This window comes from Eschrichtius robustus, chromosome X (assembly GCF_028021215.1).
Source record: "Eschrichtius robustus isolate mEscRob2 chromosome X, mEscRob2.pri, whole genome shotgun sequence".
Lineage (NCBI taxonomy): Eukaryota > Metazoa > Chordata > Mammalia > Artiodactyla > Eschrichtiidae > Eschrichtius > Eschrichtius robustus.
In genome coordinates, this window is record NC_090845.1 from 12,329,005 (window position 1) to 12,345,645 (window position 16,641).

Sequence of the window (16,641 nt, forward strand, 5' to 3'; positions counted from 1 at the left end):
GAGAGCAAATCTGACATGCTGTAGGCAGTGTCTGCTAGCAGAAAATCTGACTTTCAATAAAAATACTTAATTCTGTGAGACCCCCCCCCCAAAAAAAGATGGAGAGCCAGAGTAAAGGGGATAAAAATAGTTCACATCTTAGTATATGTTGTATGTGTCAGTCTGATTTGGTGCAATTTCTGCATCTCTGTACAAAATAATAACGTCTCGTTCTTTCCCCAAAACTCATGTTTTTAAATTAAAAAATAGTTTTTAAAAAAAGCAGTGGTGGTTACTTTTGAAAGTTCTTGACTGAGAAGAGAGCACATGGGAATGTTCTGGGGGTGATGGGAATATTCTAAATCTGGTCTGGGTGCTTGTTAAACAGGTGGGTATAGATGCAAAAAGGTATCACGCTGTAACTTAAGATTTGTGTATTTTTACTGTGTTTAATATATACTTCAATGAAAAGGAGAAAAGTAAGTAAAAGGCAAGTCTGAGTTTTAGGCCTGCAGATGTGTGGTACACTAGACGTCATAAATTATGGGCTCTCTTGGCCATGAAAGAACTGATTAGATCTTTCCAATCGCTTCCCATTTGCTCAGCGGATGACGTGATTTAGCAAAGTGGGGAGCTGTTAACTTGCCTCCTTGTTATTGGCACCCATTGGGTTCCCATACAAAACCTACCTAGAAAGGAAATTAGAAAAACAAATAAGGAAGAAGGGAAATACCCACTGAGTTCTCAGCTGAGACAAAATTCAGAGAGAGTTTCATGCTCATTGGGAATTTCTCTCAGGGGGGTTTTCCATGGCTGTTAACAGTTTTGACCCCAAGAATTCTGGGTCCCTATAGGATTGTTAGATCTGCCACAAAGGCAGAAATATCGTGTCTGAAGCCTCTTCTCCCTAAATAAATGTGAAAAGTTCACTTCACAAAAGAATTGTATTCAGCAAACCTATGATTAAGAATACTAAAATTGGGTTGTTTCCAATAGCAAACAAAATACAACTGAATTTCCTGTTGCATGTTTTTAAGCTGTATTCATTTTTGCTATTATTAGTTTCTAATTTCTCAAAAGTAAACTTTTCAAAATCATAATGAAATTTCCAAGTTTTCTAGTTTTGATTCACTTAAACTATACACATGCCCTCTGATTATTTTTATATGATGGACATATTTTTGTTTGATGTAAATATTTCCTCTTTAAAAAAATAGAAAAGAATAAATAGATTCTTTTACTGTGTTAGTAACAGTTTTAAACCCACAGATCCTTTTGAGATTCCCCTCTCTTAATAAAGTGTCAAATTTTTTAAATTTTTTGATTATTAGAGATTTTCATTTTGATTCTTTTACTCTTCCCTTACTTTTGATTATTAGAGATTTTCATTTTGATTCTTTTACTCTTCCCTTACTTTAAAGAGTTCATGGCATTGATCTCAATAAAATAAAATCTCAAAAAAAAAGTCTTTATGCTGGGAAGAAATTTAAATATCTTTAACTATATTTATACTGATATCTCTAAATGAACTCCACAACTGACAAAAATTATTTTTCCTGTCTAAAATGTTATTTTAACTCAGATGGTTAGAACCCAAAACTATTGTTTTCCCTTTAGAAACATGGTATTTGTGTTCTCAGAATAGCTCAGAGAAGGTAGGTAATTTATTTAACAATGAAGATGAAATACTGTATGTTTGTGGCAAAATTTTAATAATAATAATATAATTATAATATAGCAAAACATTATTGAATAAACATAATTTAATAATTTTACCCTTCAGCTATTGTTTGAAGAAAGGCATGTTTAATTACATAAAGACGGACATCTTAGAATAGCCTACACTTGTCAATATAGATAATGCAGAATGAACAGAGTAAAAAAAAAAAAAAGAATCATCCCACCAACCAGAAATATCTACTCTTAATATAGTGTTGGGTTTACTTCCAATACTGAAAACATATTTACATAATTGAGATTATACTGCACTGTTTTGTATCTTGCTTTTCCCAGTCACTGTTGTATTTTGATGATTTTGAAGATTGTCAGCATGGATTCTTTGTCTAACCTCACTTCAAATCCCCAATCTTTTCTTTCTTTAAAATAACTGGGCCACTCTTTTTTTTATTTTGTCTTGGCTTGTATAGAAGGTATAACATGAAGCTGAGAAAGGAAAGAGAAGGGACCCAGGAGGGGAGAGCATGACAGAAAGGGAGAGTTTAGGCAATGGTGTAAGAGTCAGAAGGGTCTATGGATAGAAAAGATGTTTGAGAGAAAATGAACAGAACTTGGAGCAGTGAACTTCAGAATAACATGGATTCTAGTACTAGAGCTAAATGGCAATAAGCATCATTTGATCCTACCCCATCATTTGGTGAGGATGCGTGTTTATTGAGTTTAAGGTCTTGCTTTGGGGACAGAGGCAGCTGGAGGCAGTACTTGAAAGGGAACACAGGTCTGCTGATTCTCAACCTTAATTTCCTCCCTTGAATCTCCGAGGTATAGAAAAACTGAAGAGCAAGAGGTGTGTACCATTTCCTTGAGGACTAAAAAAGGAAATAGTAGAAAAGAGGTGGTGGCTTAATCAATATCCTGATAAAAGACTTAATCAGAGCTGGCTGGAGCTTGGAAAGTTAAGGAAAGGGGGAGCATAGTAGTCCCCCCAGGGTGCAGAGAGGAGAAGACTATGTATTTATACAAGCCACCATCCTCAAATGGTTTTGTTTTTTTTTATTTTTTTTTAGATCAAGGATTACCCGCTCCAGATTTGTCAAAATTCTAGAATGAATGCTACAATGTACAACTGACCTATCCATGTAGTTAGCAAATGAAAAGATACTGAAGTATTTGCCCACCTGATGGAAGGAGAACGAATACTTATCACAACCAGTTACGCTTATCACATCATTTATTGTCTTTGAAGCAAAGCCCACCTGTCCAATTCTAAAGCAGTATAAACTTTACGTCTTTTGGACATCAGTGTGTGTAAGAAGAGCCCACGGTTCTTGTTACACTATTTCTCAGTGCTCTTCTTGATTCTAGAATAAACTTGAGACCAGTGCCACTGGGGAGATGAGACTCAGAGGCTGGAAGATGGGAAGTGGAGAGTATGGGGTTACAGCAAAATTCTATAGTATTTTAAAAATTTACCAATGACTACTGTTCATTTGAAAATTAGAAAGCATTGTCCTGAGTGAGAGCTGAGACTTCAGTACTTGAATCAGTGTCACTCTGCTTAATGCCAAATGTGTTTTTGGTTTGCTTCTCAAGAACCAGACCTCAAAAATTTAAAACTTGTTTTTAAAATTTTTTTTCTCTGCTAAGGCTCACCTTGACCTTATCCTGTCCCATGGACTTGAAGAATTTTCCAATGGATGTCCAGACATGTACAATGCAGCTGGAGAGCTGTAAGTCACTACTACTGAAATGACCACCTGCTTGTTTTAACCAATGACCTGGTTCTTTCAATGTGTCATTAAGGAGAAAAAACCCGTAAGACTCATTCTCTACCTACTTAACAACTCCCGAGGTCCTTAAGGGAAGGACAAGCAAAAGTGTGTGTGCATGTCTTATATCCAATAGAGCGAAGACCATTTTTCGAGGTAAAATGCCAAATAACTTGCCCTTCCTCAAAAAATGAGCCTGATTTAGTAAGCTTTTCTTTGAAATGAACATGTCTCCTGGGAACATTAAGATTATTAGTCATTTAACCTCTATAATGAATCACATTCTAGTCAGAAAATTGTATTTCCTTCTATCTTATGCTTGTATAGACCTTCACCCCAAAGGAATTTTGGCAGGAAGGGATAACTGATTTGAGGACAAGACGCAGGGGCCTTAGCCAGAGGAGGATGCAAAACTGAGGGGCATGAGATGATACGGAATAAAGGCATCTCGCTTAGATGGGCAATGGATAGCCAAAGGCCTGGTGAAGGGAATAGAAAAATGCTACTACTTTGTCCCCTTTATGCCGTGGCCCTGATGCCACTGAAATCTTTGACATGTGCCGTAAGTTGCTGATGCCTCCAAGGTAATGGGATTTTTAGACAGGAGACATGAAATTTTTTCTGGCTTGCTCTGTCAGTTTCTCTGTTTGTAAAATGCAGGGAATAATAAGTGCTACTGACCTACAGGGATGTTAGGAGATTTAATGAGGCAGGGGCAAGAAAATACTTTTGACTTCTTGGTTTAGAAAAATAACAAATGTAAAAAGACATATCAACTATTATTAAAAAAGAGGCGGTGACAGGGTTTCCTTCTGATCATTTAAAATCACTGTAGATTTCCCTTGAAACTTCCTACAGAAATAAACAAAATAATGAAACATCCTTGTTTGAAGAAGTTGTCAGGAATAAAATGAGAATTTCTGGCTTACAATAGGCTTTATATATTCACCTTTTCCCTATCGCCCCTTCTCTTGAGAAGACAGTTAAGAAAAACTTTTTCCTACATAATGATTCCTTCTTTGTGGCTTCTCTACTGCTCCCACCTCTCCCCGGACTCAACCCAACGCTTAGTTTCTCTATAAAACAGCAACCATAGCGGTCCTCTGAGGCTCCTCCAAGGCTTAAAAACTCCAATTAGTAAATATGCTTGGTCCTTGCAGGACCTAGAAGTAATGAAATCAAAGAAGCAGTGATGTGTTTACCACTGACTTTGACTGTGAAGGGTGGGAATTGCTCTTTACTTTTCTACCCTCATATTACGTCCTCCTTCCCCACATCTTTACCTCTTCTGTTTGCCCCCAGCTGGGGTTTCCGGGTGGCTGACAAGGACTATTATTGTAGTGGTCAGCAAGAAGCCGACCAGACAAGAATAGGGGGTGTTTGGCAAGCTTCTAGTATTTGGTGGAGATACCCAAGAAGGGCTCATGCAGCACTGATGTGGAAGGGATAGGGTTGGCCATTCTCTCTGTGGACCATCAGTGCTTATACGAAGTCCCCTTTGTGATTCCTTGCTTGTTTTTATTTTCTGGCTTTGAATGGAAAAGGTAGCCCAAAGAAAGAGGAAAGTAGATTCCAATTAACTTTGCCATTGATTTCTGGGTAGCTTTGGTGAGTCACTACCTTGCAGTAAACAAGAATAAGAATCTATAAACTTAATAAACTTGCTGAGGTTACTGGCCAGCCAAAACCTCACATAATAACCCTTGTCCTCCTCAATCTCCTTTTAGAGTTCAAATATCACAAATAAAGAAAGAAGGGAGAGAACTGATGCCTGAAAAAAGAGTAGCCTTCATTTCCGGGGTGTAAAAAACCCAGAAGCCCTTGACATAATGACCTAGTTAGCAGGAGCTTGGAGACTAAGAGCTAACTTTGGTTTACTAAACTGATAACAATCTTACTTTGGATGGTTCAAAAGTCATATAACAATATGACTTTATATAACAGAGAATCTGTTTTGCTTCACATTAATCATTGTGATGTGTGGGCCCCTTTAGCAAGACACTAGCACAAATGAATATGCTTGATTTGCATATCCCACAGCTTCCTCTTAGGTTACCTGCCTATAGCCTTCCCCACTTGCTAAAGTAACTGAGGATTGACCATAAGGACTTGAACATAAACTTTCTCAAAACAAAGCTAACAGACCCTAGGAGAGGGGCCAAGTTTGCAATGGAAATATTTTAAGCAGGCCTGTGATAAATCCATTCTCTTTTTTTTTAAAAAAAGGAATGCTTTTCATTTGAAATACTAATACTGGTGCCATGAACTGCATTGTCTTAATGGATATCCACAGACACAGCCCTTTCAAGTAAAGACAATCTTCAAAGGATTTTTGTTTGTTTACTTGTTTGTTCTTCAGAAACATTTAGTGGATAGAGTGGGCAGAAGAAAAATGGACTTCATAAATTCCATTCTCCCATTACACAGAAAAAAAAATCATTCAGAAATAGCTTGCTGTCTGCCATTTCTTTGGCTCCAATGACATGTAGTTGTCATGATGACTGCAGCTCTTTTATTAAAAACTGCTCTTGAATTGACTGAGCATGTCTGCTTTAGATGATTTCCTTGTTTGTTTCTTTATATGGCTAGACTTTCAAGCTTTCTTGGAAAGATGCATTCAATTTTTCACTCTGATTTGTTTACTCCAGTTGGGTACACGATGAATGACCTGATATTTGAGTGGTTAAGTGATGGTCCAGTTCAAGTTGCTGAAGGATTGACCCTGCCTCAGTTCATTTTGAAAGAAGAGAAGGAGCTCGGCTACTGCACAAAGCACTACAACACTGGTAAGTTTCCTTTGAGCTGCTAAACCCAAGTGGGCTCCATCTGCCACTTGGAGTATATATCCCACCACCTTAATTGCTGCATATTTACCAAGAAAGTGGAGCTACAAGGCACTGTCCTGGGCTTGGCTCAAAATCCCCTCAACACATAAGATGCCTATATCCTTTCGAACAGGTCAGGGAGCCCAACAGATAATTTTTCCAAAAGAGGGAGAGAAGGAAAGAGATTTGGGGATCTTTTGCTGTTCTCTTGCTGACCATCTACTATCAAATGAGTCTGAGGAAAAGTGTATGAGACCTTGTAAATGGTGCAGGAAGTGTATGAATTCTGGCCCATTCCCAGCATCCATTCTTGACGTTAGCTCCTCAGGTCAATTTGCACTCTCTGCTTTAGTGGAAGACAGAAATAATAACATAGGTCTTTGCAAACCCAGAAATACAGCTGTTGTACTCTCCAGTCCTATAGACAGCGTGCATGAAAATCAGCTTGCGGGGAGTCAGCTGGCTCTAAAGTCATGCATTGTCAGTGGTGCTGACAGACACATGGGGCAGGGGGAGAATGTGAGGTAGCAGCAACAAGTGGGCATCTGTTGTTCCCTGGAAGATTATGCCCGCCCAGTAAAGTTGATAGCTTTTCCTATGAACGCCCTCGTCTTTGATGCCACACAGCTGATCAAAGAGAGGCAGTCGAGACATGATGGTTTGTTCAGTGACTGCTCTGGCCCATGAACACTTGTTCCAGAAGTCAACAATGCTTCCTATGAAATAACTAAAACCTGACTCTAAGGTGTTCTTCCTGGCCAAGAAGAACCCAACCCTATCTCATAATTTGTGTGAGCTAAGCTAAATTACCTTCTGTGTTTCTAACTCCAAGCCAATTAAAGAGGAAGGAAAGTGGTAAGGGGCAGGAACATCTGTCTCTTAATAGTATGTTACAAGTTTTAATATCTTTATATGCACTGTATTTTATAGGCAATGCAACACTGTAAACAGATTCTAGGACTATTCTAAATGTCCTCAAGCAATTACCCAGGAGGTTATGAAATTTTTACAGTGACTAGATTATATTCATGGTTTCTACAAATGTATATTTTTCTTTTGCTATTGGTAACACAAAGATAGATACACAATTATCCAAATCCTTTAGGAGCCCCATGTGAACTTTACTACTTAGGAAGGAATGGTTTCAACTATTTCATATTATATGTTATATATTATATGCTGTGTAGCATATGCTATACATATATGCTGTAGGTTATATATTATATCCTATATATTACATACTATAACCCCCACAAAACATGAATATTTTCTTTCCAATGGATAGTCTAGAAAATTCTGAAGCTCTGTCTAAATAATCAGGCTGCAACAAGCACAGATTTGAAAATTAAGTAGGCCACATGGTTTTGGTCCAGTGACTCTTTAGATCACTCGTTCTCACACTGTCATTTCCATTACGGGTTGAGTTGGAAAAGAGTTGAATTGGGTGTGTAGTGTCAGCGTTTTGTGCAATCTTTCAAATCCATCTTTAATGCTCCTTTTTAATAAAAATAAAGTGGGAGGCTGGAATGGGAAAGATAAATTCAAATTGGATTTTAAATCATCACTTCCTGTTTCCAGGAAAGTTTACCTGCATCGAGGTTAAGTTTCACCTGGAACGCCAGATGGGCTATTACTTGATCCAGATGTACATCCCCAGTCTGTTGATAGTCATTTTGTCCTGGGTCTCTTTTTGGATAAACATGGATGCAGCCCCTGCCAGAGTTGCACTGGGCATCACGACAGTCTTAACGATGACCACCCAGAGTTCAGGCTCCAGGGCATCTCTGCCAAAGGTAAGAAATCTCCTCACTTGACAACCAGTGACCTGAGAGGTTTGTCAAAGGTCTACGGGCTGGAGAATTCTGTGAAGGCAGAAATGTTTGCTACCCTGCGGCACTGTTGGAGATGCAAACGCAGTAAGAAGAGAATGGAAAGCTGAGTTTGAGAGTTAGAGCTCTGAGGACATGGGGGAGCTTCATAATCAGATCAATTAGGGGAAAGGGGATTCAGGGTTGAGAGAGAAGAGGAATGAGTGGAGGCAGAAACATGTCTCAGGAATTCTAAGAAGCCCTTGAGTACTTCTGACCTCATGTTGTTTATGAGGCATGAAGCTTGCAGGAACTGGAGTAAGATTGATGCAACCTACGTTGTATTGTCAAGTAGTTACTGGGGAGGCTATTGTGATTCACATGCTCAGTGAAGTCATTTACAGTAATAAAAGACTGACTTAATCTCCTGCAAATTTACACAGAAAAGCCATATGCAATGAGTATACCTAAGAAATAAAGGTGCAGTATGAGGGTGCATCAAATCAGACACATGGATGTTTGCTATGCCTTAATTTACCTTCATGGCTAATAACACTACTATTCTGAGTGACACAGTTACCTAGAGAAGGACAGTGGACTCACTGACGATGGTGAAAGTTCTGGCTACTGTGGCAGGTTGACAGAGAAGTGTGGAGTGGATATTGGGGACAGAAAGACATTTTGTAGCACCCTGAATAAGAAATCATAATGGCTGCATAATCTATTTTTATTAAGAGCGGCCCTCTGCATTTGTAAATATTGCTTAAGCAAGTAAGGGTAAATGTTCTGCTTGTGAAATGCCCCAGCGCCCCAAAATGTGCCTATGTGTATTTCCCCCTTTCACTGAGTACATTAAGCCATTAGCCTCAATTTTCCAGGAATCTGAGTTCAATTTAGTATTCAGTATACACTGTCTCATACTGGTTTAGCAGTCCCTCCAAAACTCAGTTCCAGAAAATAACTGAGATGTAATCCCCTATCTTGGCTGGCTTGGGCTTATGTTCAGTTGTGCTGCAACTGACATGATGAGAAATGTTATGTAATGTTCCACATTATCTCCTATGTTGGAAGATAAGATGGCGTACGGAAGAGGCCTGTGGCTATAATGGAGTCGGGTTGAATAGTGGGAAAATAGTTAAACAAATTTTTCAAGTTCCATGCCTCCAAAGATAAATATTAGATTTGGTATGCTAATAGAGAAAGGAATAGAGCTGTCTCTGATACTTTTTTACTTTCTAGAATAACAAATAGTACAAGATACCTGTGTCATATTTCTGTTGGAATACAGATGTCAGAAATGGTAACAGCTTTTTTTTTTCAGCTACATAATCACAAATCAATATTGCCTAATAGAAATTCTAATCCCCTCTGTGCCTCCTTCCAAACAGGTTCATTTGATTATATCCCGTTATTTATTAGCTACTGCTATCACTGTAATGCCATGCCATTAAACACTAGGACACACAAATATATTTTACATTTTACTAGACAGCTAAAGTACTGAAGGCACACTGCAAGCAGATAATGTGAAAACAAGACATTTAGCCTCCAACTACTCATTGCTGCAAAAAGAATAGTCATTTATTTTCAAAATGGGAGCTTGAGTTTTTTTACAAATTTGTTATTCATTCTTATTAGCCATTGTGATTTTACAGCATGGTCAAAACTATTGTTAAAAAGGAGATCAATCAAGACGGTAGAATAGGAAGACATGGAAGTCACCTCCCCCCATGAACACATCAAAAATACATCTACGGGGCTTCCCTGGTGGCGCAGTGGTTGAGAATCCGCCTGCCAATGCAGGGGACACGGGTTCAAGCCCTGGTCCGGGAAGATCCCACATGCCGCGGAGCAACTGGGCCCGTGAGCCACGATTACTGAGCCTGCGCGTCGGAAGCCTGTGCTCCGCAACAAGAGAGACCGCGACAGTGAGAGGCCCGCGCACCGCGATGAAGAGTGGCCCCCGCTTGCCGCAACTAGAGAAAGCCCTCGCACAGAAACGAAGACCCAACACAGCCATAAATAAATAAATAATTTTAAAAAAAAATACATCTACATGTGGAACAATTCTCATTGAAAACTAACTGGAAACTGGCAGAAAGACTCCTGTACAACCAAGGCTACAAGAAAGATACATATGGAATTGGGTAGGAAGGGAAGAAAAGCAATCAGGTCAGGACCTATGCCCCTGGGAGGGGACTCAGAGGAAAAGGGAGAACACACGAACAGACGCCCGCCTTGGGGAGTGAGCAGTGAGAACCACAATTGGAAGCCCCAGTCCTGGCATCCTACACAGGGAAGACAAGCCCCCTCGGCTGCTTGAAGGACCACTGGGACTAATAGGAGGGCTGGGGGAAGCCTGGACTCTGCTCCTGAGGAACATGCATGTGCATGAGTGCGTGTGCACTGGCTTGCCCCTGGGGCAGGGCAGAGAGGGCGGTGAGAGGACCGCTCCAGTGGCTGCCAAGTTTCCCACAACTGCCTCAGTGCATGCTCCAACAAAGCTTACTCCACGTCGCAGTGTGGTATGGGATCTAGGGCTGCCACAACCAGGGAAAAAACCTGGTCATGGGATGCAGAGATGACCCAGTCCCAGGGCAGAGCCTGGGTGAGGCGGCAGTAGCCAGCGTTGGTGCTTACTCAAACATCCTATCAGAAGCAGCCCAGAACTCTGATGATGGCCACTCCACCACAGCTTACCCCAATACACAAAGAGAGTCCACACCAGCCCCGCCTGCCCTGCAGTGCAGCTCCACAAAAGCGCAGGGGTGGCAGAGACTGGGGGAAGTGATTAGCAGTGAGGGACAAAGGGGACTTGGACCCGAGGCTGCATCTGAGCAGATCGAGGGAAATAACTGCTGGCACCTGTACTGGCAGCACATCGGAGACAGCTCAGACATCTGTCTGTGGCAAAAATGAGCCGAGAGCCCACATGGGCCTCCCTTGCCTCAGCAATCCCCAGCTCTGGGGCAAAGGTCCCAGTGCTAGGAAAGGGGAAAGCAGACACTTAAAGGGAACAGAGCCAGATCAAGCCCAACCCTCAGGGCTTCTACTCCAGCAACTTGGAGGGCAGTGATGGCCACTGAGCAGAAGGGAAGTCCCACCACACACCCGGCTACATCTCTAGCCCCTCCATCTTCAGCCTTATGCCCTACCAAGGTGACAGCTACCAGCACATCCTGATGAAAGACCTGGCTTATGTCCACATCAAATCTGCTCTCCCACCAAAGGCATTAGGCACATACAGTCTATAATATGAACACCCCTTCCAGACTGGAATAGATAACTGTTTCATTTAAATTCATAGAGGCAAAGAAAGTTAAGCAAAATAATAGGGCAGAGGAGCTACTCTCAGCTGAAACAGCAAGAGAAAACCACTGAAAATACATAATTAAACAGAAATAAATAACTTACCGGATAAAGGATTCAAAGCATTGCTTATAAGAATGTTAATTGAATTAGGGAAAAGAATAGATGAACACAGTGAGAATGTTAACAAGGAACAAGAAAATATTTTTAAAAACCCAATCAGAAATAACGAATTCAATAACTGAAATAAAAAACACAGTAGAAGGAATGAATAGCAGACTAAGTGACATAGAAGAACACATAAGTGATCTCGAAAATAGAGTAATGGAAACCACCCAATCAGAAAAGCAAAAAGAAAAACAAATTTTAAAAAAATGAGAACAGTTTATGAGATCTCTGGCATAACATTAAGTGTACCAATATTCAAATTATAGGGGTCCCAGAAGGAGAAGAGAGAGAGAAGGGGATTGAAAATGTATTTAAGAAAATTATGGCTAAAGACTTCCCAAACCGGTGAAAAAGGAAACAAATGTCCAGGTACAGGAAGCACAGAGGGACCCAAACAGTATAAACCCAGACAGACATATCATAATTAAAATGGCAAAACTTAAAGATAAAGAGAATTTTAAAGGCAGCAAGATAAAAACAGAGCCATATACAAGGGAACCCCCATAAGGCTATCAGCTGATTTTTCTGCAGAAATTTTGCAGGTCAGAAGGAAGTGGCATGATATATTCAAAGTGCTGAAAGGGGAAAACCTGCAACCTAGGATACTACCTAGCAAGACTGTCATTTAGAATCCAAGGAGAGGTAAAAACTTCTTGGAAAAGAAAAAACTAAAAGAGTTCATCAATACTAAACCTACCATAAAGGAAATGTTAAAGGGTCTTCTCTAAATGGAAAAAAGTAAGAATCTATAGGAAATGGAAAATCCAAAAAGGAAAGGCAAATATATACTAAGGACTAAGGATCTACCACTTAAATAAGCCAGTACAAATATTAAAAGACAAAAAATTGTAAAAGCAACTATAACTACAATAAACAGTTAAGGGATAAACATGAAAATGTAAAATATGACATTAAAAACGCAAAAGTTTCGGGAGGGGTGTAAAAAAATGTATATCTTTTATGAATGGAGAAAGAAGATATGGCACATATATACAATGGAATATTACTCAGCCATAAATAGAAACGAAACTGAACTATCTGTAGTGAGGTGGATGGACCTAGAGTCTGCCATACAGAGTGTAGTAAGTCAGAAAGAGTAAAACAAATACTATATGCTAACACATATATATGGAATCTAAAAAAAAAAAAAGGTCTGATGAACCTAGGGGCAGGACAGGAATAAAGACACATAAGAAGAGAATAGACTTGAGGATACGGAGAAGGGGAAGGGTAAGCTGGGACGAAGTGTGAGAGTAGCACTGACATATATACACTACCAAATGTAAAATAGCTAGCTAGTGGGAAGCAGCTGCATAGCACAGGGAGATCAGCTCGGTGCTCTGTGACCACCTAGAGGGGTGGGATAGGGAGGGTGGGAGGGAGACGCAAGAGGGAGGGGATATGGGGATATATGTATACATATAGCTGGCTCACTTTGTTATACAGCAGAAACTCACACAACATTGTAAAGCAATTATACGCCAATAAAAATGTTAAAAAAATGTAGATCTTTTAAAATGTGTTTGAACATAAATGACTATCAGTTTAAAACAAGTAGATATAGTCATAGGTCAACATATATGAACCCCATGACAACCGCAAATCGAAAACCTACAATAGATACACAAAAACTAAAAAGAAAGGAACAAGAGCATACTAAAGAATATCATCAAACTACAGGGGAAGAAACAAAAAGAAGAAGAAATGAACAGGGAAAAACTATAAAAACAACCAGAAAACAAGTAATAAAATGGCAATCAGTTCATACCTATCAATAGTTACCCTAAATATGAATAGACTAAATGCTTCATTCAAAAGACATAGGGTGGGGACTTCCCTGGTGGCAAGGTGGTTAAGAATCCGCCTGCCAATGCAGGAGACACAGCTTCCAGCCCTGGTCCGGGAAGATCCCACATGCCATGGAGCAACTAAGCCTGTGCGCCACAACTACTGAGCCTGCGCTCTAGAGCCCGCGAGCCACAACTACTGAGCCTATGTGCTGCAACTACTGAAGCCCGTGCACCTAGAGCCTGTGCTCTGCAACAAGAGAAGCCACCGCAATGAGAAGCCCGCGCACCGCAACGAAGAGTAGCCCCTGCTCGCCGCAACTAGAGAAGGCCCGCGCACAGCAATGAAGACCCAATACAGCCAAAAATAAATAAAAAAACAAATTTATACATGAAAAAAGACATAGGGTGGCTGATTGTATTAAAAAAAACAAGACCTATCTATATGCTGCCTACAAGACTCACTTCAGAACTAAAGACACACACAGACTGAAAGAGAGGGAATGGGAAAAGATATTTCATGCAAATGGAAATGACAAGAAAGCAGGGGGTAGCAATACTCATACCAGACAAAATAGACTTTAAAACAAAGGCTGTAACAAAAGATAAAGACGGGCATTATATAATGATAAAGGGATCAATACAAGAAGAAGATATTACACACATTAACATATATGCATCCAGTAAAGGAGCATCTAAACATAGAAAGCAAATACTAACAGAAATAAAGGGAGAAATTGACAATAATACAATACTCGCAGGGAACTTAAATGCCCCATTTACATCAATGGACAGATCATCCAGATAGAAAATCAATAAGGCAACAGTGGTCTTAAATGACACGTTATACCAGTGGGACTTGATAGTACCTACAGGAAATTCTATCCCAAAATGGCAGAATACATATTCTTTTCAAGTGAACATGGAACGTTTTCCAGGACAGATCACAAGCTAGGCCACAAACCAAGTCTCAGCAAATTTAAGAGGATAGAAATTATTTCAAGCATCTTTTCTGACCACAACAGTGTGAAGCTGGAAACCAGTTACAGAAAGAAAAATGAGAAAAGAACAAACACATGGACACTAAACAACATGCTACTAAAAAACCAATGGGTCAATAAAGGAACGAAAGAGGAAATAAGAAAATACATTGAGACAAATGAAAATGGAAACACAACTTTCCACCACAACTTTCCAAAATCTATGGAATGCAGCAAAAGCAGTTCTAAGAAGGAAGTTTATAGCAATACAGGCCTTCCTGAAGAAACAAGAAAAATCTCAAATAAACAGCATAACCTATCACCTAAAGGATTTAGAAAAAGAACAAAAAAGCCCAAAGTCAGCAAAAGGCAGGAAATAATAAAGATCAAAGAGGAAATAAAAATAGAGACCAAAAGTAAGAAAAGAAAAGATCAATGAAAGCAAGAGCTGATTTTTTGAAAAGATAAACTTGATAAACCTTTAGCCTGGTTCACCAAGAAGAAAAGAGAGAAGACCCAAATAAACAACATAATAAGTGAAAGAAGGAAATAACAACCAATGCCACACAGATACAAAAATCATAAGAGAATACTACAAACAGTATATGCCGACAAATTGGACAACCTCGAAGAAATGGACAAATTTCTAGAAGCATACACTTGCCAAGACTGAATCAAGAAGAAACAGACAATTTGAAAAGACCAATCACTAGCAGTGAAATTAAATTTGTAATTAAAAAACTCCCAGCAAACAAAAGTCCAGGACCAGATGGCTTCACAAGAAAATTCTACCAAACATATAAAGAAGAGCTAATACCTATCCTGCTCAAAATATTCCAAAAAATTGAAGTGAACAGAACACTCCAAATTCAGTCTATGAAGCCACCATTACCCTGATACCAGAACCAGAAAAAGACACTACAAGGACAGAAAATTACAGGCCAATATCACTGATGAACATAGATGCAAAAATCCTCAGCAAAATGTTAGCAAACCAAAGCCAACAATATACAAAAAGGATCATACACCATGATCAACCGGGATTTATTCCAGGGACTCAAGGATAGTTCAATATTTGCAAATTAATCAATGTGATACACCACATTAGCAAAAAGAAGGATAAAAATCACATGATCATCTCAATAGACCCCCAAAAAAAGCATTTGACAAAATTCAACATCCATTCATGATAAAAACTCTCATCAAAGTGGACATAAAGGGAACATATCTCAATATAATAAAGACCATTTATGACAAACCCATAGCTAACAACATACTCAACAGTGAAAAGCTGAAGGTCTTCCTTCTAAAATCAGGAACAGGACAAGGATGCCCACTCTTGCCACTTTTTAAAAAAAATTTGTTTATTATTTATTTATTTTGGCTGTGTTGGGTCTTTGTTGCTGCGCATGGGCTTTCTCTAGTTGTGGTGAGCTGGGGCTACTCTTCGTTGTGGTGCACAGGCTTCTCATTGTGGTGGCTTCTCTTTTTGCCGAGCACAGGCTCTAGGCACGTGGGCTTCAGTAGTTGAGGCATGTGGGCTCAGCAGTTGTGGCTCGCGGGCTCTAGAGCACAGGCTCAGTAGTTGTGGCGCACAGGCTTAGTTGCTCCGTGGCATGTGGGATCTTCCCAGACCAGGGCTGGAAGCTGTGTCTCCTGCACTGGCAGGTGGATTCTTAAGCACTGCACCACCAGGGAAGCCCCTCTCGCCACTTTTTTCAACATAGTATTGGAAGTCCTAGCAACAGCAAACAGACAAAAAATAAAAAACGAAGGAAGGAAGGAAGGAAGGAAGGAAGGAAGGAAGGGAGGGAGGGAGGGAGGAAGGGAGGGAGGGAGAAAGAAAGAAAGAACAAGCATCCAGATCGGAAGGGAAGAAGTAAAACTGTCACTCTTCGCAGATAACATGGTACTTTATATAGAAAATCCTAAGGTCTCCACCAAAAAACTACTAGAACTAATAAATGAATTCAGAAAAGTTGTAGAATACAAGGTTAATATATAGAAATCTGCTGCTTTTCTAACACTAATAATGAACTATCAGAAAGAGAAAGAAAAAAATCCTGTTTAAACAACATCAAAAAGAATAAAATACCTAGAAATAAAACTTAACAAAGGAGGTAAAAGACCTATACTATGAAAACTATAAAACACTGATGAAGGAAACTGAGGATGATACAAAGAAATGGAAAGATATCCCATGCTCTTGGATTGGAAGAATTAATATTGCTAAAATGGCAATACTACCCAAAGCAATCTACAGATTTAATACAAGCCCTATCAAAATACCCATGATAGTTTTCACAGATCTAGAACTAATAATCCTAAAATCTATATGG

At 39.5% G+C, this 16,641-nt stretch overlaps 1 protein-coding gene across 3 annotated transcripts in view; it reads left to right on the forward strand.

The window, feature by feature from the left end:
- Positions 1–16,641, forward strand: part of GLRA2 (glycine receptor alpha 2) — a 185,195-nt gene that overhangs the window by 71,014 nt on the left and 97,540 nt on the right. For all 3 annotated transcript variants that reach the window (XM_068533456.1, XM_068533455.1, XM_068533457.1), the window contains exons 5-7: positions 3,304–3,386; positions 6,074–6,211; positions 7,829–8,043. In XM_068533456.1, coding sequence (XP_068389557.1) covers positions 3,304–3,386; positions 6,074–6,211; positions 7,829–8,043 — 436 coding nt within the window. The remainder of the gene's footprint in view (positions 1–3,303; positions 3,387–6,073; positions 6,212–7,828; positions 8,044–16,641) is intronic.